The sequence below is a fragment of the Opisthocomus hoazin genome, chromosome Z (assembly GCF_030867145.1).
Source record: "Opisthocomus hoazin isolate bOpiHoa1 chromosome Z, bOpiHoa1.hap1, whole genome shotgun sequence".
Taxonomy (NCBI): Eukaryota; Metazoa; Chordata; class Aves; order Opisthocomiformes; family Opisthocomidae; genus Opisthocomus; species Opisthocomus hoazin.
This window is the reverse complement of record NC_134454.1, coordinates 66,817,042-66,844,832: the sequence shown is the minus strand read 5'-3', so window position 1 is coordinate 66,844,832 and position 27,791 is coordinate 66,817,042. Positions and strand designations below refer to the sequence as shown.

Sequence of the window (27,791 nt, the reverse complement as noted above, 5' to 3'; positions counted from 1 at the left end):
TCTTTAGGGTGTAACTAAATTTCAGCCTTCGGTTACCCAAATTCTCGTAGCTCCTAGATTCTGGAGTTCCTGTCAGTCCTATCAAACCAAGCCACAGCTGAACCAGAAATTCAAAGGGATTTCTAGACTTGATTTCTCTAGACATTTTTAAAATAAAACAATTCTGGTTTTTTTGAAGAAGTAATCTGAAAATCCTGGAGTTATGCAGTTTGTTCTGAAGCCATTTGGCTGAATTTTTTTTGGTTTTCTGTAAAATTAATATTCTGATTTCAATCAACTCTGGTATGAGTAGTTTCTTATTTGGATTCTATGATTCTGTATCATATTAACTATGGTTTCAGTCGTGATAGCTGGATATTCTTATGCTTTTAGAAACAGTCTGCATTTACAAAGATAAACTAAGTCTTCCCCTCTTTAGGCTCTGAAACACCTACCTGATCCTGTTACATTTTCCTTTGGCACCAGATCTTATATAGACTACTTGTACTTTTTGGATTCCTGTTGATGGTTTTACGTGGTAGATGAGGAAAGGGAACACATGAGAGAAATAATCAGTTTTAGTTATCAACTTCATTAACCTTGCAATTCTGTAATCTCTTTTTAAGTCTTAACTGTACGACCATTCTGATTTCCTGAAATCTACTGTGATGGTCAGTAAACATACCTAATTACCACTTCATTTATTGATGCTCTTTCTTTTTCAAGGTTACCCGTTATCTATGGGCTTTATTTCTTCAGGTGGAAGATTAATGGTTGGACTCAGCGATCTCAAAGGTCTTTTCCAACCAAAATGATTCCATGATTTCATGAGTCTGAGTCAAAAATTATTTTCATGTTGCTGTTTCATTCTAGTTTTAGACTTCAACAGGCAGTTTTCTGGATTTTCTTTTTTCTCATAGTGCTTCTTGGAGCTAAGTCTCCTAGAGAGTTTTGGCAATGATACTTAGAGAAAAAGAATATAATCTATAATACTTGTCTTCAGAAACATTCAATGTGTAATTTATTGCATGTATGCGTACATATACAGACACATATACACAGAGTTATTTCTTTGCTTGATCTTGAATATGGAACAGATGGTTGAGACAGTTATGACCATTGTGCTTGGCTTTAGAATAGTATAAGCCTATTGGTAAAGTTGTTTAGCAGCTGTTACCTTTCAGGATGTTCCAACTTCAGTCAGAAGAAGATATTGAGGGTTATGTAGTTAAGAGATTGTAGTAATTATGGCAAAATAATTAGGCTAAGATATTTCAGATTAAAAGTTAAATGCTCTTGTTAATGTATAAGCTAGTGCTAGCCAGTACTTGGAAAGTTATGGCTTTCATTTTTTCAAATGTAGTTTACTTTCAAAAGCTATAAAAAACCCACTGGTAGCAGGAAATTTGGTCCCTGTTGTCTAGTTTTAAAAGAAATTTCTGCACGGTGGAATCCAGCTTGGTACTTAAGCGATTTCATGGAAATATTCTTCACAAACTGTGGAGATAAAAGATTAGCATTTGAAAGAATGAGCTACTTTTCAGTTTCCAAAATATGACATTTAGGAAGGAAGTAGTTCTTGGTTTTGTATGCAACATTGGCAATACCATTTCAGGAAGAGAAAAAGCAGTTGCATGTTACTTGTTTGGGTTTTTTTTGTGCATTTTGGCCCTTCAGAGTGGTCATAAGTAGGCAGGGGAGGAGAGTACACCTGCATGGAAGTACCTCTGTGTGTTGAGGGAGGGAGGACAGCTTCCAGGCTGAAGGAACTGGCAAGAAGAGGAAGAAGCAGGGAGCAAGAGCAAGAGGAGAGCCTGCAACATAGCAGTGGGACCAAGAAAGCAGCGAGACAAGCATGGAGCAACTAGAGCTATGCCTCTGTAGCAACAGAAACTTTCTAGGAACAGGAGGCAACTGCATTAATTGTCTACAAACCAACAGCTGAATTACATGAAACCTGAGTGCAGATTTACTGCATGCAAAGACCTGTGCTTCAAAGGTGTAGCAGGCAGATATAGAATGATTTCTAGTCCCTTATTTTGAGTCTGCTCTACCTCATCAACTTGACATTTTCCTGTTTACAAAAAGTCACTTCTTTCTAGTTCTGTTCCAGTAAATCTGGCTTGTCAGTATAGCCTAGTTTCCTATCAGTCAGTTCTTGTGGGTGCCTCTTTAGTATGCAGGCTTTTTGGATTACCTTTGTCATCAGCCTAACTTGGTAAAGGGAGCCTAGGAATAAAAACTGTAGGAAGTGTGGAGTCTATAAGGAGCCAAATATCAAAGTGCTTAATTGACCAGAGAAGTTGTGGCTGCCCCCTCCCTGGCAGTGTTCCAGGCCAGATTGGATGGGGCTTTGAGCAGCCTGGTCTGGTGGAAGGTGTCCCTGCCCATGGCAGGGGGGTTGGAATGACATGATCTTTAAGGTCCCTTCCAACCCAAACCCGCAAACCATTCTATGATTCTAGGATAATATTTATTTGGCAGTGCGTGTGCTTTAAATTCTTTTTGTGTGGGTCTCATGGTTAAATATTACAATGTTAAATTAAAAATACGAATGGTGGTTCTTTGTTTTATTATCCATGTCCTTGACGTATTTCTAATGGGGTCTTAAAAGAAGTCATCTGTTATGTTCTTTTGTTGTCTCTGCTAATGAAACTATGAACTTTCTTTGGTTCTGATTGATTTTTAAGCCATGTTCCTAGCATCAGTGATTGAGTACATTCCCTTTGTTTATGTCAGAGATTTACTGCCCATTAACTTTGATTCTGTTGCTCCTGAGTGGCTTTACATTCCCATAAGATTAAATTCTTGTAAATGTTTTTCTCTTTGCAGTGAGGAGCTACGGAAAGAAGCACGACAGCTGAAACGTGAACTGCTGGAAGCAAAGCAGAAAAAAGAAGAGCAGGCTTTAAAACCCAAAGAAAAGGAAGGTAAGAGTATATCATAGCAGGTGTTGTGTAGATCTCCAGTTAACATTCCAGTTTTAAAGTATTTTTTGTTTCGTGTAGAGAAATGTGGACACTATATTTTAAAATGTAGATATTTTTTTCCAAGAAAAGTAGTTTTCTTTAAGAATGGTAGTAATATAAGGATGCCAGTATATAAAGAAGTTGTACAGGCAGCAAGTGTTCTTTCAAAGGATATGGTATTTCTCCTTCCAAACAGTCTTTAGATGCATCTGTGTAGTTGGGCAAGCTTCTGGATTTGAAATATTATGGCATATGATTGAATTCTTTGGTGGGACATGCGTGTTCTGACCTCTGACTTGGAAAGTCTTCTTGACATTCCAGCTTGGAAAGAGAGTTAAATGCAGATGGTTAACTTTGAACTCAAAGCTACTAACTTCAAACTTTTATGCATCTTATGACACCAGTGGAACTCAAATTCAGAACGTCATTTCCATATTTTTGATAAACCTTAGCAAAATGGGATCTTCAGATGCCCAATTCTTTGTCAGATAAATTTTATATTCTACTTCTTTCAAAGTGTGCAGAATTTTGTCATAGTTTGGGGGGTTTTCTTGGGGTTTTTTTACACAATACATTTTTTCTCACCACCCGATGGCCTATTTGCATCCAGTCCCTGAGTAGCAAGCACAGAACCCTGAAATCACAAATTCCTGAAAGAGTTAGAACACTCTGACAAGAAAGGATTCCAACTCACACGAGCGAGAGAGCAAGAAAGCGTACAGCCCACCCCCATTCACAAACGGAGCATGCCGTCCATGGTAAGGGATATTTCCACCAGCCACCTTGTGCTGCCTGCCTGGCTGTGCTCCCTCCCAGCTCCTGCACACCTGCTCATTACCTGAATATGGGAGACTGGAAAAAGTCCTTGATTTCATAGCAACGACTGAAAACATCCATGTTATCAACATTCTTCTTGTACTAAATCCAAAACACAGCAGCTACTGACAGGAAAATTAGCTCTGTCCCAGCCAAAACCAGGACAAATTGCTAAGTTTATAATAGCATGTAAGGTGCATGTTGTAGTTCAGGTGGGTTTAACACCTTTTATTAGCTGAACTGAAGGAAAAAAAAAAAAAGAACTGTTTTTTAAACACTCTGGAGTTGCTAGACACATTTCTGGAATGGATTCTTGGTCCAGTTACCATAAGAAATCTGGAAGAAAATATAAAATTATTCAGAAAAGTTTCCAGATTGACACACAAATTAGAAGAGAGGTAGAAAGTATAACATAATTTTTAGAAAAACTCATGAGCTTTCCTGAATAGCAGGTGAGCTTCATCAGCAACCAGTTTGGCAAAATAAAAAATACAGTATCTTGAACTTGTGTATGAAATCTGCCACCAAGTTTTACAAAGTAGTGGCTCTGAAAAAGTTCTAGGAATCATGCTCAATCACTGAATGAATATAAGTTCTCATTGGCAAGATAATGAATGCTGTTGCTAACCATATGAAAAAAGAACTGCAAGTAGAAGTGTAGAAGAGGTAAAGACTAGTCCTTACGTACATATATGATAAATTATGTTGAATAGTCCCATGTACGGCAATTGTAGTACTACCACTTAAACATTATCCCTGTTCTGATGCCATTTAAGTCAGAGGACTTACTGTGGAGTAATATGAATAAATCCACCTTTACAATGAGAGACTAAAGTAATACTTGGGCAATACTTGTAGCTACTACTATGGCAAGATTTTGAAGGATACCTTTTATTCAAGGAGACTGAGCTTATATACCAGGGTTGTTGGTTCTTTTAGTCTCTCTGAAATAAATAGCAGGTAGGATATAAACCTGTTGAAAATCTGTAGGCAACAGCTAATGGTGAAAATAATCTTGAATAATCTCGGTTTTCCTTTTTGTGATTACTGTCAGAGCACAGGAAGGGGTCTGTTCCAGTACCTGTTGAAAAAGATATATGGCAGGAAAGAACCTATTCAGCAAGTTCTTGGATTACTTAACTAAAAATTTGAAAAATAAACATGTTCTAAAATTTAAGACAAAATTAAAAAGACATTAAATAAGATGCAAATAGTGAAGGGCAGAATGATTAATGAAAATACAGTAACAGGAGACAAATGAGCAAGAAGAGAATTGGTTGCCTTTGGCTAAACAATGAGGAAAAAAGCATGAATGCTTGTTTTCACTCTGTCTTCAGCATAGTTGTCAACTTTGATTGTATGGTTACATATGATCAGTGACAGGAAGTGTTCAGGTACAGAACAAGCAATTGGAGACTACTTGGATAAATTAGGTGCATTTAAATCATTTGAACTTGATGGCATTCACTGAAGCGTATTCGGGAATTGGCTAAAAAAATCCCAGAGATATGAACATTAACAAAACAGTAACAAAATGCTTTAAGAGAACTGTTTCTAATCAAACTGGAAAAGAGGATTCCTGGGGATCTGCTTATTAGTGGTCCGGAGAAAACAACAGGTTACCATTATTACATCTGCAGACTGAAAAAATATATGGGATGGGGAAGGGTGAGAGGAAAGAAGAAAATGAAGAAAAACGCAAACTTACTTACTAAGATTGCATGTTCACATGCAGTTGTTAAAGTGAAGACCTGAGTGGCTCACTCTCTTTTCTTCCACTAGTCCATGTTGCAGCTTTTACTGATCTCATTCAGTTTAAACTGGAAGAAAAGTGATCCTTTTTTTCTTTGGTAGGATAGTATTGTGCTGGGTTGGTAGATGGAGTCGGTTCATAGAAGTTAAAAGCCAGGTCAAGGTAAACAAAATATGTTTACCTTGGGAAGTATCAGCAAAAAAAGATAATTATAATAAGTGGTTGGTACCTCTCTCACAAATTATGAGTTGCACAAGCACAAGATGTTAGGTAGTGTTTAGGCAGCTCAAAATCTAGGAAGCATAATAAGTAGAAAGCTGAGAGCAAGTTCATAGTGCCATACTATTGAAAAAGACTAAAGAGTACTGTAAAACTTATAAAATGACTGTTGTATGCAAGACAGGCTGGTTTTCTGTTCAGCCTGGGGAGGTCTTCAGCCTGAATCCTTTGCCCAGTTCTGGTGACTGCAGTTGGAGAAAAGATACAAGGCATCTTAAGGGAGCAGAGAGGAGAGCAGCAAAGGTGACTGATGATCTGGAAAGCATAATATTTGAAGATTGTAAGAACTGGGGCTGTTTAGTTTAGAGAAGAGCTTTCTTTGTAAAAGGAGACATATTAGTGATCATCAAGAATATTAAAGGCTACCATGGAGAAGAAATTATTCTATGTAATCCCTGTGGAGAGGACAGGAGATAGTAGGCTTCAGTTGCAGCTGGAGAGATTTAGGTTAAATGTTAGAGAAAATATTCTAAAGATAAGTATTGGAATAGATGCCCTATAAAGTGGAACTGTTTAATAGCAGATGAGGCAAATACTTCTTAGGACTGGCGTAGAAAAGGTTGCTCCTGCCTTTTGTGAGGGATGGGCTTAGATGTTCTGTTTTTCAAGATTCTGTGAAACACAACTTAATCAAAAGAAAGGTAAGATATGACGTGGAAGAAGGCTTTGAAGGGGAGGAGAGCAAAGCATCTTGCTAATGGCGATAATAGTTAGGTGGAAGCGTTTAACCAAAAGCATTGTGTGTACCATCACTATGAGTCTTTAGACCAAGCAGTTAAAATAAAGGCTTGGTTGTAGGTCTGCCAAAATAATTCAGTAAGACAGTACTCTCTTCATGTTTTGCTTTCTGTTAAAATAACTTACTCTGGTTATCTAGTGAGTTATTTTGTCTGTACCCTGAAAAGAGAAAATCAATGCCCTAATGACGTTTCCCTTTTTGAGGAAGTCTTGCACAAAGAAATGTAATTCACTGTTGAACAAAGGAAGTAAAAAATTTTCTGGTGGTAGAGAATCTACCATTACAAAATCCACTCCCAAAGAAAAAACATAAAAAAATTCATTAAACATAGTTGATACGGTCCTAAAGGAGAGGAGACTATTCCTACATTTAGCTAGAATGAACGTTTAGTCCTTAAAGGTGATGACTGAAAGGCAGATGGGAGATTTTCTGTATACCTGGCCTATAGTTTGGATTATAAAGGATTCTGGATTAAATGTAAGAACAGCTTTAATTAAGAGATAAGTTTATGATGGCAGACATTTAAAAGTGATCAAAACACCATTGTAAAATACCAGAATTTATAGAGCATGGTCTTTTCATTAGATATTTAATTGAAAAATACATTAATGATCCTCTGTCTAGCTGTGGACGCATATTGACACTGGCAGCATAGAATAGGCATGAAGTTGCCACAAATACCCTGTGTTTTGACACCAGAATTTAGTGAAACCAATATAATAAATTTAAAACTACTAATTATGTAAACAAAATACGTAGTTGTGATCTCTTGTAGTTGTGATTCTCCTCTGTGAATAACTAGTTTTGCCAAAAGGGATGGCCCTATAGGATAACCACAAATAGTCTTTGGGAAAAGGCTTTATTTATAAAGCAATAAAATTTGTACTCTCCCATTCCTGCTTCTAAGTGATTTGTGTGGTGTCTAATAAAATCCATGTATTAATAGCTAGGTAAATAATCAAAACTTACTTTCTGGTCTTCTTCATCTATGCTTTAATATTTCTTCTACCTCTAAATTTTTTTCCAGCTCTCAGTTTAGATGTTTTTTCAGAGCCAGCAGCAATAAAACCAGAACAAGGTAGAGATTCAAGCTTAAGTACATTCTTTTAATCTGTCCTTAGAAGTTCGGGAGTCAGATTGTCTTTGCTAATTTATCAGGACAACAGCTCACTTGTGAGTACTGCCAAAACTCAGACTAAGAGGGAGGAACTGAGCTTTCAAATAAAGGAGAGATCTGAAAAGCAGGGTGTCTTTTTGCAGCATTTTACAGATCACTTTGTGTATGTCATTTGAAGTTCCATTTTAGTAAGGAAGCTTTCTGTCTTTACAGAATCAAGAATAACAACAGCATGTTCTGTGCCTTAGGATGCTGGGTTCACATTTGTGACATATAGGAGGAACTAAGATTCTAGAAATAGAGTTTGGTTTTTCAGGGAAAAGGAAAGTGTTTTGTTTTTCACAGAACCATGGAATGGTAGGGGTTGGAAGGGACCTCTGTGGATCATCTAGTCCAACCCCCCTGACAAAGCAGGGTCACCTACAGCAGGTTGCACAGGACCGCGTCCAGGCGGGTCTTGAATATCTCCAGAGAAGGAGACTCTGCATCCCCTCTGGACAGCCTGTTCCAGTGCTCTGTCCCCCTCAGAGTGAAGAACTTCTGCCTCATGTTCAGACGGAACTTCCTATGCTTCAGTTTGTGCCTGTTGCCTCTTGTCCTGTCTCTGGGCACCACTGAAAGGAGTCTGGCCCCATCCTCTTGACACCCACCCTTAAGATGTTTCTGAGTATTTATAAGGTCCCCTCGCAGCCTTTTCTTCAGGCTGAACAAGCCCTCAGCCTTTCCTCGTAGGTGAGATGCTCCAGTCCCCTCATCATCTCCATAGCCCTCCGCTGGACTCTCTCCAGTAGTTCCTCATCGTTCCTGATCTGGGGAGCCCAGAACTGGACAGAGTACTCCAGATGGGGCCTCACTGGGGCGGAGTAGAGGGGAAGGAAAACCTCCCTCGACCTGCTGGCTGCACTCTTCTTAATGCACCCCAGGATCCCATTGGCCTTCTTGGCAACCAGGACACGCTGCTGGCTCATGGTCAACTTGTGATCCACAAGGACACCCAGGCCCCTCTCCACAGAGCAGCTCTCCAGCAGGTCAGCCCTGAGCCTGTACTGGTGCATTGGGTTGTTCCTCCCAGGTGCAGGACCTTGTACTTGCCTTTGTTGAACTTCATCAGGTTCCTCTGCGCCCAACTCTCCAGCCTGTCCAGGTCTCACTGGGTGGCAGCTCAGCCTTCCAGTGTATCAGCCGCTCCTCCCAGTTTGGTGTCCTCAGCAAACTCGCAGAGGGTACACTCTGTCCCTTCAACCAGCTCATTGATGAGTAAGTTGAACTAGACTGGCGGAGTACTGACCCCTGGGGAGCCCCACTGGTTTTTCTTATTTAAAAGTAAATAATATGTATCAAAGTATCAGCTACACCGCCTGCCTAACATTCGCAAACATTAACACTTGATGATTAAATAACACTCTTAAATGATTTGTAATACAAAAATAATTAGATGATGAAACTGTCTAGTGTTTTCCTGTTGGCTGCCTTTGTCTCAACTCCAGCTGATGTCAAAAAGTATCAAAATGCTGGCAGGATCAACTGGCATTTTTTAAATCTCTCTTCCTATAATGCTGTCTTTCTGACTAGTTACTATGATTTATATAAAGTTTGTTAGTGTGCAGTTTAAAATCGTCATTTTTCACTTCTGGATTCTACCCAGTGCATTTTAGAAGTCATTCTCCAGATGTCCTTCACAGACATATCAATTTGTTGTCACTTGAATTGTATAGAATTTCTCATCTGTGTGGAAAGACCAAGTACAGTTGAATGATAGGTACGTTTCTGGTAAAGGATGAAAGAACTTGCAGACTTCAAGAATACCTGGGGAAAGTTAAAATTCTAATAGGAATTTTAAGTAAAATGTAACATCTACATTAGTGTTTTACCACAGACCAGATGTGCACTTTTGGATGAAGCCATGCTGGAAGATGCATTCCAGGAGCACACCTGATGAGCTCCAACTGGCAGTCTAAAATAGAACAGCTCCCCAAAATATATAGTGAGCGTGTCAGGGCGTCAGCTAACAGTTTTCCTCCTGTTTCATGATATTATTGGGGAATGTTGAAGTAGCCAAAGTTTTCCTGTCTTTTGTGAATTTCAGCCTTGTAACTATAGGTGATCCAAAGACACAAAAGTGATCCAGAGCAACTGCCTAAATTTCTAAAATGTTTGAGTCTGTTTGCACTTATGACAAAGCTTTTATTTTCATCATGGTTCATATGGACCTAAAAGCAGTTTTCTGATACTTCCATTTTTCTTTCTATCCAGATACTCACATTTTGTCTCTAGCATCTATTGGAACTTTTCAGTTCTGAACCATCAACTCTGAAGAATATGCAGAGGAGAATTTAGAATATATGTTAGAAAGATTAAATAGGAGCTTGTGACTGCTAACCTAAGAATACTGCTATCTTGTATCGATGTTGGAATAGTAAATTAAGAAGCATAATTTCATTGAGCAAAGGCCTCTAAACTTTTGTAATAATATTAATTGTGAAAACACTTATAGTTGTAAATATTTTATATTTATATAAATATTTTATATTTATATATTTGAAGTTTTTATAAAGTTAGCATGGTCTTGTGTCTTAAACTTACTTAGGTCTGTGTAACTCACTATATTGTACTTTGTGGTTCCTGTGTTACCAAAATTGAAACAGGACTGAGTATTTACACTGGATCTTATGACTATTGGACAAATGTTGTTAAAAACATGAATTTATTATTCATCAAGAAACAAAAGTAAATGTCACTAAATACTAGATTCTAGTACAGGAAGTACTAGGCTGGGGGAGGTGAGAAAAGGTGTGGAAAATGTAATTGAAAATAAATTCAGAGTCAGGCTGGGATGTTAAAAGGTTATTTCCTTATTATTAAGGAAAAATAATTTCATGCACACACTCAAAAAAATGAATAAGTTGGGAAAGCCACAATAGTGAAAGATATTTCGGGTTTGTACTGGAAAACAAAGTGAACATGAATTTGCATGGTGATGCGGCTGTGATTGTGTGGCCATTGCTACAAAAGCATGAACTGTAAAAGCACAATTCTAGTATTGCACTTAGTTCCAAGTACTGAACCACCAAAAAAGATATTGAACAATTGGATACAAATAAATGGACATAAAATCCCCAAAACTAGCAGAAGACTAGGTGAACTAACTTATTAGGAGATATTTGAAGGTATAGAATCATAGAAAGTTTTGGGTCGGAAGGAACCCTAGAGGTCATCTAGTCCAACCCCCCCTCAGCGAGCAGGGACACCACTAATTAGATCAGGTTGCTCAGAGCCCTGTCCAACCTGGTCTTGAATGTTTCTAGGGATGGGGCCTCCACTACCTCTCTGGGCAACCCGTTCCAGTGTTTCACCACCCTCATTGTAAAGAATTTCTTCCTTATATCCAGCCTAAACCTACCCTGTTTTAGTTTAAAACCATTACCCCTCGTCCTGTCACTGCTGTCTCTACTAAACAGGTTGTCCCCATCTTTCCTATAGGCTCCCTTTAAGTACTGAAAGGCTGCAATCAGGTCTCCCCGCAGCCTTCTCTTCTCCAGGCTGAACAAGCCCAACTCTCTCAGCCTGTCCTCATAGGAGAGGTGCTCCAGCCCTCGGATCATTTTTGTAGCCCTCCTTTGGACCCGCTCCAACAGTTCCATGTCCTTCTTGTGCTGAGGGCTCCAGAGCTGAACGCAGGACTCCAGGTGAGGTCTCACCAGAGCAGAGTGGAGGGGCAGAATCACCTCTCTCGACCTGCTGGCCACGCTTCTCCTGATGCAGCCCAGGACACGGTTGGCCCTGTGGGCTGCCAGCACACATTGCCGGCTCATGTCCAGCCTTTCGTCTATCAGTACCCCCAAGTCCCTCTCATCAGGGCTGCTCTCGATCCTTTCATCCCCCAGCCTGTATTGATACCGGGGATTACCGCGACCCAGGTGTAGGACCTTGCACTTGGCCTTGTTGAACCTCATGAGGTTCACACAGGCCCACCTCTCCAGCTTGTCCAGGTCCCTCTGGATGGCATCCCGTCCTTCTGGTGTCTCAACCGTACCACTCGGCTTGGTGTCATCTGCAAACTTGCTGAGGGTACACTCGATGTTGCTGTCCATGTCATTGATAAATATATTGAACAGCACTGGTCCCAGTATGGACCCCTGAGGGACTCCACTCGTCACTGGTCTCCATCCGGACATTGAGCCATTGACTACTACCCTTTGGCTGCGACCATCCAACCAATTCCTTATCCACCGAACAGTCCACCCATCAAATCCATGGCTCTCCAATTTAGAGAGAAGGATGTTGTGGGGGACCATGTCAAAGGCTTTACAAAAATCCAGATAGATAGTAATTTTGCCCCCAAGTTAAAAGCCTGTGTTTCTCACTTAGTTCACTTAATCATTTTTTGGTTATTGGCCTGAATTTTCATCAGTGCCATAGAGCTGTCAACATGCAAGAGAGTCTGCTAAATACATAACAGTTTACTTATTCCACATTAGTTTACATATGAGAAGTAGCATATATTTAAAACAGACTACTATCAGGAAATGAATGTGTATGTAGCAGGAGATTTTTCCATTGTTCTCTGCCTATCCTCTTGGGGAATGTGGGCTGGAGAGTGAGTTGTGCCGTGACTGTGTCAAGTGCGCGTGTGCACATGGTGGTACGTACACTTGCACAGTGTCGGCCTGTGCTCCCAGCTGGCTGCATTAGGAAAAAATGCTGGTTCAGAGGCTATGTAACTGCATTAGTGTGATTCTGTGCTTGATTAATAAAGACTTCATCTCAACCAAAGCTTGAAACCATAGCAGGAGAAATTCACTGGAGACCACAGAACTGTGAGAAAAAAGGCTTAAGTACTACTGGACTTTTTGCAGGATCAGGGCTAATTCTGAGAGGACGCTAATGAATAGGTGGCAGCACAACACATCTATTTTACATCCACGGGCAGATCTTTATTAGTATTGATATCACGTTTGGTATCACTGCTTCAAATTGTTCATGTTACATATTATGCCTACCTCATTTTTTCCTGTATTCAGAGATTAGAGTAATTAAGGAACATTGGGGGGGGGGGTGTGAAAATTTAAGTGTTTACATTGTTTCAATGTAAACACTTTGACAGAGAAAAAAAACTAATTCCCTCCATACATATTTGTATATACATATTTGATTATAACCAGTCTTCCAGTTTGTGAATAAGATTGTTGACTGTGCCAGACTGCTGTCAAGACCTTGCTTTAAATAAGATGTTTTTCTTTTATGTAGAAGACATTTGCTGTAGTGATGCCAGAAATTACATCAAACACTATAATTTGAGTGCTGAATTACTTCAGCATTTTGAAGTACTTAATCAAATATTGGAAAAAGATACACTTTTCAAAGTTCTGTAGCGTAAACCCATTAATGTACATCAATGAAATTTGCTTTAGAGAAATACCATCTGCCTAGCTGTTTAAATATATGTTGGTTTTAAATAGTAGTAGTACTTAAGAAGTAGTGTTTTATTTTTTCTTGTTAGAACGTTTTTGTAAGATGTCTGATAAGCTGTGGATGATGAAACTTAATTGTCACACATGAGAAAACAGAAAAGCTACAAAATGCTATCTGAGCAGACAAAACTAATAACTAATGTAAAAAACAACATTCAAGTGTTAGAATTCTACTGAGGCATTGACATTTTCTGCTTTGTTTTTATTTTCGGTATGGGAATCAAATGATTGAAGTATTTAGAAAACTCTCAAAATCTGGCAAGGATATCAATTTAAGTTTATGTTTTATTCATGTTTTATTATTAAGTAGGAGAAATATCAGTGGCACTTATAAGGTTTAAGTCCAGTCTTACATGGAAAGATGCTTTCCAAGTCAGAGACTTTAACAGAAATGTGCACCCTTGAGAACACCATGAAAACAACAAAATCCAAATTTTGGTAGTTTGGAAATTATGCAGCATAAATATGTTAAGTATGAACATTTTGCAGTATATACAGTATAGCTGCATTGTATCAAAGTATGCATCCTGAATATGTCACTTTTGCAAACCTTTATGTTTTCTTCCACTGTTTACATTTTTGTCTCATTTAACCTCCTAAAATAATACCCAGCACCCCTAATCAGTCTCTTCCCTGCTAACGTGAATGCTTGTTCCTTGTTTCTGTCTGTCTGCAAAAGAAAAGAAGACAAAAATATCGTTGTAAGCCAGCTTTGATTTTAGTAGTAATCTTAAGCGTGTGCTCAGAATCAACTGATGTTAGAAAATGAGCCATGTTTTAGACTGGGACTGCATGCCTGAAAGCTACCAAAGCTCAGAAAAGATTCACTAGAAACCTCCCCTGTTGCATATTAAAGTTTGCACTGTTTTACAATTCAGCAGGCTCTGCTGTTTCAAAGAAATGTTTTGAAGCTCTAGGAATTACTGCTAAAGTTTTATTATCTGAGTTGGCTAAATGAACTAGTAAGTTTGTTCTGGAACTGTTGCTTTTGTCACTGTGGCAAACTGAAAATCCAGTAATCAGTCCAACCCTGGAAGCTCATTCACGGTTAGTAAATATTGCCTGACTCTTACTGAACTTGTAAGCACGCAGTGGCGCTTTAGGAACTTAGGCAGGCCAGAGCTATAGTAACAGTAACTGAATTAGTAGTTAAACGTGCAAAGAAAACCACAAGTATAATGAGTCCTAGACAAAAACATACTGGAGAGTATCTCAAGCGTAACATTATTTCCTATTGTAATTTCTGGTATATTCGTATTTTATGCTACTTTATAGTAAATTAATGTGTTTATTTTCATATACATAGTATTTAATGCTGGAAGAAAATTTTTTCCTGGATTCTGGAAGAAGTATATTACCTGTCTCAGATCGTAATTATAGAAAGTGTCTTTACGTTCTCCATCTGTCTCTTCTTGTAGGAATCCCATTTTAATTCATGAAATATTAAGGCATATCCGAATTTCTTTTCTAGTTCAGAAGGGTTTTGTTTGTTTTGTAACAAAAATAGTTTTTGTTTTCAAGATGTGAATCTCATGAAGATTTTTAAAATCAGTACTGCATATCTCTAGTTCCAGAAGAATGCAGTATAAACTGAATATTGATGAATAGTTGAAAGTGGAATGTACTGCACAAATGCAGGAATATGTTTTAGGCCTCTTAATGCACAAAAATGTTGAGTCATAATGTCTTTCATTTCAAACAGGGAGTGGTTTTTCAGTTTTTTTTTTCCCCCTTTGGTATTTAGTCTAGCTATACCATGCATTTCTTGAAATTTCTCTCTAGTAGGTCTTTTATCATAAGAAATGTGTCATGTGAATTGGTAAAGAACACTTTTGAGATACTAACAAAAGTTAATGGGTCCACCACATTTAAAACGTATACAAAACCTGCTAAACAAACCAGGATGTCTTTTAATACAGATTTTTTTGTACACTCTCCTTGTTATCTTACCTCGGTTCTGCATGAAAACATGATTAAATATGCAAAGTGCATTACAAGAGTAAATGGGATTACTTTTGTGAAGTTCAGCATATCACGAATGTTTTGTAATGTAAGATACTTAAGTCTATTCGTGTAAAGATCTTTGTGCTAGCTGTACCTCATCAAAGAAAAAATATAAACCAAAATTATTTCATTGACCCTTATCAGCACTGTAGGTTTCTTCTTTTTGTGGTGACATTAAACCTTCAGAAACAGCATATATTTTTCTCTGTCACTATATGTGTTGTTTCTACTCTTCTAAAGATTAGTGTACTTCTAGTAATACTTTTTCAGCAAACCAGACTGCTTCTTTTTCCAATAAATGTTTTCTGCGCAGCTTCATTATCTCTTTCTTAAAAAGGAGGAAAAATCTCTAGATTTTATACAGATTCTACTTCCTTTATTACAAGGGCAGTAATTATTATGAGGTTTGTCAAGACTGATACAAATAATAAAATGATAAAATAAAATTTGTACTGTGGAAAAATGTATGCATGCTGCCAGAAATACGTTTGTCTCAAATTGTACCTTGTCTGTGCCACAATTGGTGTACATGGTAAGCCAAAGTTACCCCACCTGTAATGCTAGAAATTAAGCCAGCCCAGTCATTAAGGCCAATATGAATGTCAGCATAGGCAGTGATCGTACTTTTCTGATCCACCACAGTCAGCAGGCCTAGAACTCATTCTTCTTGGTTTTCATAAAGTGAAATATAAAATTCAGTTGTAGTTTCGAAAATGTAACGTGTCTGATGCAACTTTTGTTTGAATGTTTATTATGCTATTAAATTTACCAGGTGCTTAAGGAATTGAGCTTAAAACTACTTTACCAAGCTTTCTCTTCTGCTCCACTTCCTGTTTAGGGATTGATCCAAAACCATTCAGACAGCCATTCAGTTCAGTTCAACACCCTTGGATCAAGTTCTTATGTCTTTGTTATATTTCTGCAATTTTGTAGTTCAAAACTGACATCATTTGAACTGTTCCTAATTTAAGTGTGAGCAAAATAAACCCTTCTGTATTTTTTTTAAATCAATCTCTTCCTTTCTGGTTTAAAGACTTCTGAATCTCCTCCTTATTTTCAGTCTACCATTGGAAACCGTGTCCCAAAAACAAAGTTTTAGGTTAGATTACACCATCAGGTTGGCATCTGTTACTCCTTAAAGGAATATTTCAGGATAGAAGAATCTATCTGAAGGAAAACAAATTACTTAAATGCTGAAGTTTTTGTCACAGTAAGATGAAGGATCTCTTGGCAGTAACTCTGGCTAGCTAAGGTAAGAAGCAATGTACTTACAAATTCTGTTGAAAGTAGGACGAACAGTATTTTCAATAAGGAGGGTTGTCTTTTTCTTTCCCCTCACCTTCCTTACTGACAGAAAGTGCACAGCAACTTCTTCAAACTAAGGAAAAAAAACTTTCGTTGCCTAATGATTTACACTTTGTGATGAGATGTCTCAAGTATGCAAGATCCTTGTAACTTAAACTAGCATCTTCTGCATTCTGCAATATTTAAATAAGGCATTTAATTGTTATTTCACTGCTGTATATCTATGTCATGTTTCATTCATTTTTGTCTGAATAAATCCTTTTGGATTAAGGATTTTGGAGCTTAAACATTTTAATACTGATGTAATGATCCTTATACTTTTGCTGGATCAGCAAGTTGGAGCTAAGTTTGTCAAGCTTGATGTGAAGGTCAAGTCCATCATACAGTTCTGTGGTTCCTCTTTTTTCCAAATCTATTGAAAAAGATTGGAGGGGCTCTGGTATGCTGACTGGGAGATACAAAGTAGTAGCCAGCAATCTATTTTCTACACTTTAGAGAGGTGTTTGCATTTTAAAAGGGTTCTTCCCACCAACAAATCTCTCTTCCAGATGTTTTCTTTTGCTTGCTAATTACCTGAGTTTATTTATGCAGACACAAAATAATTTTATCAAAGAATTGCTACTTATCAAAACTGAATATTTTATTTATATTAAAATATAGACACTGTTTGTGGTTTTGAAATGATTGATTGGAGTTTTCAAAACTTTTAAAATGTGTTAGAAACCCATTGACTTAGGGGCTCTTGAAAATCCTTCCTGTTGTATTACTGGCTTTTAGTGTGGAGTAATAGACTGCAAGACTTCATGCAGAAATACAAGCATGTCTCAAAGTCATTTTAATGGAAGGTGAAGAAATATGATGCATACAAGTGCAGAACTGTTTTGGTTGACTAACTCTGAAGTTAGTGCAGGTGGGTCTGATTATCTTTTGTCTGACTTATGAAAAGGCTTTCCTAGGAGTCGGAGAGAATGAGGCTGAGGATTAGAAAAACTCTGCCAGGCAAAGACCCAGCAAAACAATAATCTCAAAAGAAGGTTTAAGCTGAAATTTAAATTAATTATGTTAACAGTAAGTGACAACCATATGAGTGCAATAAACATACACAGACACACAACTGCAGGGGAATTAAACCAATTTGTATGATAATTATATTTGAACTGCACTAAATTAAGCTAAAATTTTCGTCAAAGACATATGACTAAGGACCACATCTTCTTTAAATTCAGCATATGTATATCAAAGTTTGGATCACAGGTTTAAATGTTGATGGCCAGCTGGAGACTGGCATTTTCATAAGTTTTCTAGGACAATTTTCTCAGTTCTTTTGCTTGTCATAGATGGGCAATTATACTTATCATTGGGTAAATGGGATTCATTTCAAAGCCCCCCGTTAGGTAAATGTCACCTGAAAGGTTGTTTTCTGTAAGAAAGCAGGTGGTTTTGTAGTTCAAGTTATACGGGGGAAAGATATAGCTGAGACATTATGATTTGTGTTTTTATACAGTACTGTGTTATTCTCTTCAGTTCATCTGATATTATGCTGCATGAGATTTTATGGCAGATTTTATTTCATTCATTCAGCTGTTTAATCATCCCTAAATGTCTGTGTATATGCATTTATCTTTTTTGATCATTCTAGAAGATGGCTTCTTCTTTCTGTATCTTGCTGGTACCTGTAATACTCTCTTCTTCATTATATCAAACATGTCAACTGGAAAACAGGAAAAAACCAGCTCTGAATGGTCTTGTGTATGTTTGATTGTTTTCCTTGATATTCTTTAAATACATGTATGCAACATACAAATTAGGATAAAAAGGAAATAAGATATTTTATTTGTAGCAATAAATAAGCAAATATTTTGTATGTAGATATACCATTACAAATTTATTTCCTCTTATTATGAAATCCTGTGTTTATGAACTTTATGGAAAACTGTAGGTGAGAGAGAAATTTATTTTGGAATAAGAAATTTTCTCTGTATTGCTGTCAGCAGTCATCTAAAAGAACTGATACAGGGTTTGATTTAGATTTATAGTTCACCAGGTTGTATATCCTGAAATTTGTTGAAACAATTTCCTCTATAAATATTTTCTGTTTGTCAATTGCAATGGACATCTGGAGGGTTTATTCTTCTGTTCCTTATCAGCAATAACAGTCCTGTAAATATGTGTAAATAAATTTTGAGTGCACTAAATAAATATGAGAGATGTCTTAATGCTATTCAAGAGGAAGAAAATGCAAAAGGGTAATGTTGATCAATTTTTTAATTGAGTTTTTATCCTGTTAAATCATTAGTTTTTCATGGCAGTGGGTATTCTGCAGAGAAGAAACTGTTAAGAAAAGACAAAGAAGAGTAGTTGTTGACTAGTCCAGATATTACTTCGTTCTACAGAGGTTTTTTTCCTGATTAACAAGACAGACTCTGTTTAAAGAGAAAAATGTTATGGGTTTTTTACCTGTTGCAAGCCCAAGGATTTGATTTGTGGCTACTTCAGCCTACAAAATAGGAAAACCTGTGAATTTGTCTATAGGCAATATTTGTCTATATCTGTCTACTCTGTAACAAATAGTCACAGAATATTAACACACATAGCAGTCTGCCTGCTCCAAGAAAGATCTCCAGAAATTAAGGTAGACTTGTTAAAAGAATTTCAACAGTTGTCATTTCACATCTTATCATCAGAGTTTTATTTCTGTACCCTGCTTTCCCTGGTGCCATAGTAAAATAAAATTTAAATAAAAATTTTTGGACTCATCGTATGCCCAGTACAATGTTGTGTTTTTCCTTTCAGCAAGTAGCAAATCATTCTACTTGCTGAGAAAACAATACAACTGATGTTTTATGGAAGTGTTTCACTTGATATTTCAGAAGTCACAAATGATCTCCAAAATGATACTAAATCATAAAACCAAATATTATTTGTTTAACCAAATGTTTCCTTATTCAGAGGAGGAACCTGCTCCAAACAGTGTTGTTGAAGAATACCTTCAGGAGAAGAGAAAATATGAAGACAAGCGGAAGCAGCAGCCAAAGAAAGGGGTTTCTCGTGAAGATCAGGTAATAGTTTGACAATGTAGGGAAAAAAATCCAGAGAAACTTGTGAAAATGTTTCTCTCTTCATTTGTGTAAAAATAAAGTTTTAAAATCCGTTATGTATCATTTTCCATTAGAAAAGTCTTATTATTTGTAAAAACAAATATGTATTCTTTGATCCCTTATTTTGATTACCCAGGTAGACAGATAAGTGAAGTTTCAAGGTGTATTTGAAAGTGCTGTCAGTTTAGTCACTAAAATGTTCGAAAAGGAAATGCTACCCATGCAGATGTATTTAAAAGATTTTGCATTTCTATACAGTGCTTTCCTTGGCTCTGCAGCTTGCCATAAGAAAACACTGGGACAGAAGTTTGCATACTTGGCGTCTGTCCAAGCTGTGTTTCTTAAAATTTTAAATTATGCTTTAAAGAAAATAAATTCATCCATACCTTTTGGTGTTGTGAAATGAACAGAAATAGTTTTTAACTGAACTTTAACAAGAAACCCCTTTTAAATATAATGAAAATTCTTTTTTAAAAGCAGTTGGGATGTACGTAGACTTTAGTATGCAAATATGAGCAAAGTGAAGTTTGATGTAAATACTTGTTTTTTCTAAAATAGGAAAGTATGAAACTGTTAAATATATGAAACTGCCTGTGAAGTGGAAAATACCTTTAACTTAAAATCTGTGCAGTACATCAAATGCATTGGTTTATAAGTGCATGTCAATTCAGCTACAAAGATGTTCATACTCAGCAGCTGAAGCTAGAAGAGATTGGAAACTTGGGGCTTAGTAACTTCAAAGCAGGGGTTGGCAAACCTTTATACATGCAGCAAGCTGATTTAGCTCTAAACTAAGAAGTTTATGGAAACTTTGTACATTCAAAAGCCCATTAACTTTGAATCAAAGAGTACTAAAGCTCTGTTGGCAATATGGATCAAGGAACTTAAAACCACTTCTAATGAATTTATATCAGCCCTGTCCTGGACAACACAGGAAAACAAGATGAGATGACAGGGATGTGTATTTTCGTAGATCTTGATTCTTATTTATGTAACCCTGCTAGGAACTACTCAGCAATAATTAATCAAGTTCTTTGTAATCCATTTCACTTTTGGAGAGACCGTTCTAGCCTTGCACACTTCCTACCTGATCTTTCAGCACAATACCATTTTCCATCCTGTGTGCAACGGTTAAACAAGAGGGGGAGAGGTGTGTGTCTCCTTACAATACTAGATTTTGGAAGTCCTAACCTTATAATTCTACAAGGGTCAATTTATAAAGTTATTTGATCCACAGTATAGCATCTAATCACTCCCTGCAAAATGCCTACTAAGATATTTCAGAATTATCTTTTATCACCAAGTCCGTTCACAGGGATGCTGGCACCAGAGGAAATTAGACAAGACACAAGGAATATGGCTTTGGTTGATCACAATTTCCTGTAAAGAGGGTTAGTTTGTTTTCTTCTCATGTCCTAACTAGAGATTTGCTGTCTCAGATGTTGCAAGTTTGTTTGCAATACTATGCAAAACTATAGAACTGGAATGATTTGCAGGCCCAAATGTCTTTGAAATTTTCCTCTCTCTCATCTTAAACAGAAAATTAAACAGAAAATAAAGAAAATAAATGCAAAAAAAGCCTCCAAAACCTGCCTTTGGCAGTGGTAAAATATGTTTTTGAAAGAATTCAAAAGCCAGGAAACTCCTAAAGTTAAGATTGCTCCCAGAAGGAAATTTGATTCCAGTGAACACTTCTGGTATTTCCTATTTCTGTTTTCTATTCTTGTTTAGTTTTTATTCTTTTAAATTTGAAAAACTTGACCAAACAAAATTAAACAGCCATACAGAGGTGTTTTACAACATAGGTGGCCAACCTATCACCTACAGATCAAATGGAGCCTGCCACGTAAATTCAGTCAAGCGCTTATTCCCTGATGCTTTCTTTTCCAGGAATGTCTCAAATAGCAGCAAGAAGTAAGCTAAGGGCTGTGGAAATTGTTCTTGTGGTCTGCCCTTCTGAAGAGCCCCTCTCCCATCATAAGGCTCAGGCATACAATTCTTGTATAATCAAAATCTCATTCCAGGTGATCAGAAACAAGACCTGCGGTGCGATCTTCAGGTGTCACCTGAGATTTGGTGACTTCCTTGTAGCTGAAAGACTGGACAATGTCAGCTTGAGAACAAAATACCGAATATAAATCAGTATGAGCTTAATGTGTACAGCATAAGAACCTGTATCTGTAGAATTAACCAAGGTGGTTCATTGTATTTGAGTGGAAAGCTTTGAATTTTTTTCAGTGTCAGTACATAATGTAAAAGATCAGCAATGTAAAGCATGTAAATATCAATCAATCTGGGTCTTCAAAGCTTGAATGATGTGTAATTTGTACAACGGATTGCTTTATGAGTAGAAAATAGTGGGTTCAAACAGTAAAATTCATTATCAGCAGTGTTGTTTAATCATCTATTTTATTATGTAAGTAGCCACAAGTTTTTATTCCTTAAATGTGCATTTTGATGTTATTAGACAGGCAGACAAGCGCTCTCTCACACCTATAGGGTGCCCTCCCTGCTTGCTCTCCCTGCCTCAACATTGCTCACTCACTCTCTTCCCCTCCCCGGCCCCCGCTGCCTCTCGCTCTCTCACTTGCCTCTCTACAGTGTTTCTTTCAAATTCACAAGAAAGATCTCTCTTCCATCTCATTGTACTCTTTCTCAACATATAATAGTTTAAAGATGTTGTATACACCTGTCGTTTTGTACAAATATATATAACTTCTCTAAAACCATGTATTTAATTTCAGACACTGGCACTGTTGGACCGATTTAAATCAAAGTTAACCCAGGCAATTGAAGAAACTCCTGAAAATGAGGTTTCTGAACCTGAAGTAGATGACGACGAAGGATGGTGAGTTTTTTAGATTTGCATTTTTGTGTTTACTGCTGGAAATCATACTGCACTAACATAGTCTCACTGTTAAGTTTAAGCAGTAGCAGAAACACTAAATGTGAAGACAGCTGCTGCAGCAGGAGTCAGCTAAAATGTACTGGTTTAGCACTTGAAAATAAGGTGGGAGAGTAGAAGACATTTTGGTTTGTGTAGTTGTACGTCCTACTAGAGCTTAAAGACTGGCAGATGAGATGAAGACAGACTGAGAGGCTCATCTGAAGTGTAGGGTGACCCCAAGGAGACTGGGTAGCAATGGAATTGATAAAGCACTGTGGAAGTTAGGAACTCAGCACCTCCCAGTCAAGGAAACAGCTTACACCATGTTGTCTCATGTTCATCTTCCATCCAAAGAAACCACCTTAGGTAGGTAAGGTGGTAAAAATCATTATGATTTGATGGGTGATCCTGAAGTCCTAGACTGCAAGCTGTTAGATAAGAATAAAAAATATCTGCATAAAATTAATAGAAAAAAAGAAAAAAAAAAATTGCAAAAATGTTTTGTAAGGACAGGTCATCTTTTCTTATAAGGCACACAGTATAGCTGGTCTAACAAACCAGGCTGTCTCTGCCTGCAGCTTCTTCCTTAGTTGTATGCATAAGCCATCACAGCTACAGCAAAACTACTGCTGAAACAGAAATTTCTTGGCAAGTGTTAAAAAGACAACCAATATTTCAATATCTCAGCTAACTTATGATTATTTAGTGAAAATATGTCAGGTGTACCCTTACGATCTTCCTAAAGGCTCCCCTGTTGGGAGAGGGAAACCAATAGGGTACCTACCTGCCCCAAAATCTCCAAACTAGCACCAGTAACTAGATCCAAAAAAAAATTAATTACAACTAGGAGAAAAACTAAAACATACAATAATGTACATTAGACACCCTTTTCAAATAGAAAATAAATGATGTGACTAAATGTGATTAAAGCATCCTGCGTTTTGAGAGGACTCATACAAAACTGTAAGATAACCATGTTAATGAAATTGTTTTTCTCAGATGAGAAGACAGCATTGATAGGAAATGCAGACTGTCTAAATAACCTAGTGATTTTTACTGTCATTCTACAAATGAAAAAGATGTGCATACTGAAATGAGAAAAGAGACCATTAAAAAGACTGTGAGGGAAGATAATATATGGAAGGAAAAATGTTTTTTACATCTTAACTTACATTTTTTTCCACAAGTTGGTAAATGAAATTCTTCAACTCTCTGTAAGTTATACTATTTTATAAAAGTTTTTTTTAATATATATTGAATAGAATATCTTAGGACTATTTGAAGATACATTCCATAAAGATTTTTTAAAAATTAAAAAATCGTAGGTCATGTAAGCTGAATTGCAAATTCTGAGACCAGTTGTGTTGATGACACTAAAATTTGAGATCACTCTTAGATAAATTTTCCTTTCGTGTTTGTGTCATGTACATAATGAATCATTGCATATATTTTAATTTAGTAAGATAAAGCTACATAGATCCTGCAGCCTTACCTTCACACCTTCTTGCTTTTCACTGAATTAAGCTGAAACCTCACAAGGGTAATTCTAGGATTTGCAGAAAATTTCAGACACATGTACTGTCAGAAAGACGAACAGTGGAAGCATAGCACTTAGCATAGAATCCTTGCAGCTCATAAAACAACTTTTTTACATAAGTATTGTGTAATGAGTGCATTTATTTTTTCAGTGTTTCTTTGTGGGCATTAGTGTAGTCTGCTTTCATCTTAACAGATACCTTGGCATTTTCATCACTGAAATGCGCTCAGGTGTTACTAAGTAGGCTATTAAAAATACTGTGATTCTTTCAAAACAATAGCAATTCAGACATTTTGCTTTTTATTTTATTGATTATATTCTCTATTTAAAATTATTTTATTTTTTCCAAGTAAGAACTGACCATTTCTTATAGCTTTAGAATCTAACCAAACACACTCTCTTTCTCTCTCCCTCTCTCCCTCTCATTATTTATTTATTTATTGTACCTAAGAACAGAACATGGTATTTTAAAATATAAATGCAAGTTAGGTTTCTGAAGTGTAAATTTTCTTCCTACTTTTAATGTTAAACATGAACATTTTGGCTTTCTATTACTGCTTTTGAAACAATAGAGAAAATAATTTCCTAAATCTTGCCACTTTCAGCATAATTCTTACTACTAACTTGCTATTACTTTACGTTTTCTCTTGTCACCATCTATGTGGTTGCTTCTTCAAACCACACAGTCTTCCTTCATTATGTCTTTTCCTATTGTAAGCTCTTTGAGGATAAGGGACAACATACGGCATAATTTTTCAGATCCTTGGATTTCACTGATACTTTGAGATCCTTCTGAGCTACCAAGGTGCTTCTAAGTTCTCCAAAAATTATAGAATAGACAATTTCAGTTGGAAGGGAGCTATAACGATCATCTCGTCCAACTACCTGACCAATTCAAGGCTGACCAAGTTAAAGCATGTTATTAAGGGCATTGTCCAAATAACTCTTAAATGCTGACAGGCTTGGGGCACCGACCACCTCTCCAGGAAGCCTGTTTCATCATCCTCTTGGTAAAGAAATGCTGCTTAATGTCCTTAACCTCCCATATCCACTCTAAACCTCCTTTATGCAGCCTTTCCATGAACCTGAAGGACTGGTCTTCATGTCTGATGTTTCCTCACCACAGTAATATAACCAGTCTGTTAAAGGCTTTGTTACAGAGTCCAATCACTATCTTTCCTATTCCTTCTGGGTAACTGCTGACATCTAATTGGCGATAATTCTTTTCTCTGTAAGTAATTCACTCAGTATGAATTAGTGTTGCAATTTCAGATTATGAAGTTGCATTTTTTTCAGAAAATAGTGTTGCATTCAGAATTGTGCAGAGGGAAGACTTAGAATGCTATGAAACTACATAATAGACTAATAATTAACATATTAGTAATTTTGCAGTGCAGTAAATGTGCGTGTTAACTTTACAGACAGATGAGAGTCGATTTTCAAAGAATTTACTATGAAGCTAAATAAATTGTAAAATGTATATGTTACACAAATTGGCTGTAAACACAGACAACATTAACAAAGCAATGAAGTTTTCAAAAAGCTATTAATGATTGTTAGACTCACCTGGAAAATTGAAGTTTGTATTTTGGGATAAGAGTTTATGTTTTCAGTGTCTTTGTTGTATTGGAATATTTTATACAACTTTCATGACTTTACATTTTAAAACTCTTTCTTAATTACAATCTACTCCACATAAGACAAATCATACTTTATTTGATTTTTATGAAATAAAATTAGTGTATGGCATATGTATGTGATATGCACAAGTTATATGATTCCTCCAGGCCATTTTGTAGGTCATGGTTGCTGTTTTTATGGGAAGTGAAAGCCTGCCAGTGTGCTTTGCTCTGCTGTCAGGGTGTGTTATCTGAGGTAAAATGATTGCCTCTAAGACATTTTTATGTGTCCACATGCGTGGCCACACATTGAGGTATAATTTTCATTTTCTGTCAGGATAGAAACCATTACCAATTTGTTATGTTTTCTTTTATTTGGCAAACTTCTCTCTGCATATTTGGCTGAGCTGCTGTATTGGCATGGAGCATAGCAGACATTTGGGCACTTTTCAGCAGCATTCTACTTTTTATGCAAGAAAAAAAGAAGAAATATGACTCTATTGTAAACAGTGTGTATGGTGTTTGATAATTATTACCAGATTTTACTGTCTAAGAGGCATCTGAGGAAGTTTTGTGAAGAGAGATGAAGAGAAATGCTTAATACTAAGTTTTAACATGAAATACCAGAATCTTTGCTGAGACATTCTATTGCAAACTCTACTGCTATGTGAGAACGATTATATATATCTCTCTGTAGCAATCAAAATCCAGTTTCCCCTACAGAATTCAAAAGTATCAAAATAAACACGGTATGTCCTGCCAGAAGGGATACATGTAACAATAACAATGTCTGCAAACAACTTGACAGACACATTTTTAGAGCATCTGGGTACTTCAGGAAGACATGCTTCATCCTAGTTCTTCCAGACGCAAGCATTATTGTCACTGTGGCTCCATATTGAGAACTATTGCTTATGGTTTTCTTTTAATGATTTGTCTGATGTTTTCAGTACTATTTCATCATTAGTTGTTCTTTATTTGCTTACAGTCCAGGTAAGAAAGAGTCAGATGCATGATTTCATTCTTCTCTTTCACAAAAGTTGTACAGAGTGCAGCAGAGGTAGGTGGAGGTGATCTGGCATAACTCAGTCACTCGTTCTGGGCTTAAAGTCTTACCCAACAAGACTTTTCCCCAAAATGTAGAGGAGATGCATCACAGCAGCAGTGAGGTGTCATCTGGTTAGAGACTAATAGTATGAAAACCAAATACGTCACGGCAGAAGACCCAGCTGGAATAATTCATCTACTTGGTACTTCCCATCTGGATTACTGGACAGGATAGGCCTGAATTTGAAAGCGGCAACATTGCACAGGCTGTGCTTTTTACAGAACACTGCTGCTTCTCAGCGTCTTTAGGACTTCTAGTTGCATGCATGTGACACCCAGTGAGGTTGTAGTGCCACTTCAGGGCTCTGATTATAGTATCAAAAAGTTACAGCTATTGTAAAACCCGTATTTCAGTCCAGAAGGTGTTATGGCAACTGCAGGTAATTAAACTGATGATGCAGATCCTGTGAACAAGACATAAGATATTTGCCATAGAGAGAATCCATCTATGGGAGAAAAAAATTCAGATGCAATCTACTATATTCAAAGATCAGTACCTCTTCAAATATGGTAAGAGTGATACTTAGTACTGCGAAAATCCTGTCAAGTAATTCTGAGAGTTCCGAGTGGTTCACCTCTCCTTTAGCCCATGAAATCTGAGACCAGATACGACACTCAGCTAAGTCTTTGTCAGTGTTGAGTGGAAGGATTGCTTTATTTGTCATTGTTTCTTTCATGCCTGGTTTCCAGTCCCTCTAAGCCACAGATCTTTTCCTACTGGATGGTTGCCTAACCTAGCTCTGTCCTGTACCCATGCTGTTGATTGCTCTTACTGAAATTCAGCCATTGCACTTACTGAATTGTATCCTAATTTTCATACTGCTGCTCCGGGTTTTCCAAAATCACACAAATTCAAAATACTCCAATAAACTTTCAAAACACTTCTTCATAAAACTTCGTATTATACATACATTCTGTAATTGTATTCTTCTCCAGTAATGTCGTAAGTGGAAGTGAACTAACCAATTCTACCACATTAATCATTTCACTTTGACATTAAGCTATTTCAATCTTCCCCTAAATATAGGGCTCTCCAGCTAAATTTTTACCAGCATTACATCTTTATGAAATGTAAGAAATATATATCTACATTTCTCCAGACGGAATACTG

At 37.0% G+C, this 27,791-nt stretch overlaps 1 protein-coding gene across 2 annotated transcripts in view; it reads left to right on the top strand.

Moving 5' to 3' along the window:
* CWC27 (CWC27 spliceosome associated cyclophilin) overlaps positions 1-27,791 on the top strand; it is a 130,289-nt gene that overhangs the window by 87,072 nt on the left and 15,426 nt on the right. For both annotated transcript variants that reach the window (XM_075446966.1, XM_075446965.1), the window contains exons 11-13: positions 2,812-2,909; positions 19,382-19,491; positions 22,275-22,378. In XM_075446966.1, the coding sequence (XP_075303081.1) occupies positions 2,812-2,909; positions 19,382-19,491; positions 22,275-22,378 (312 nt within the window). The remainder of the gene's footprint in view (positions 1-2,811; positions 2,910-19,381; positions 19,492-22,274; positions 22,379-27,791) is intronic.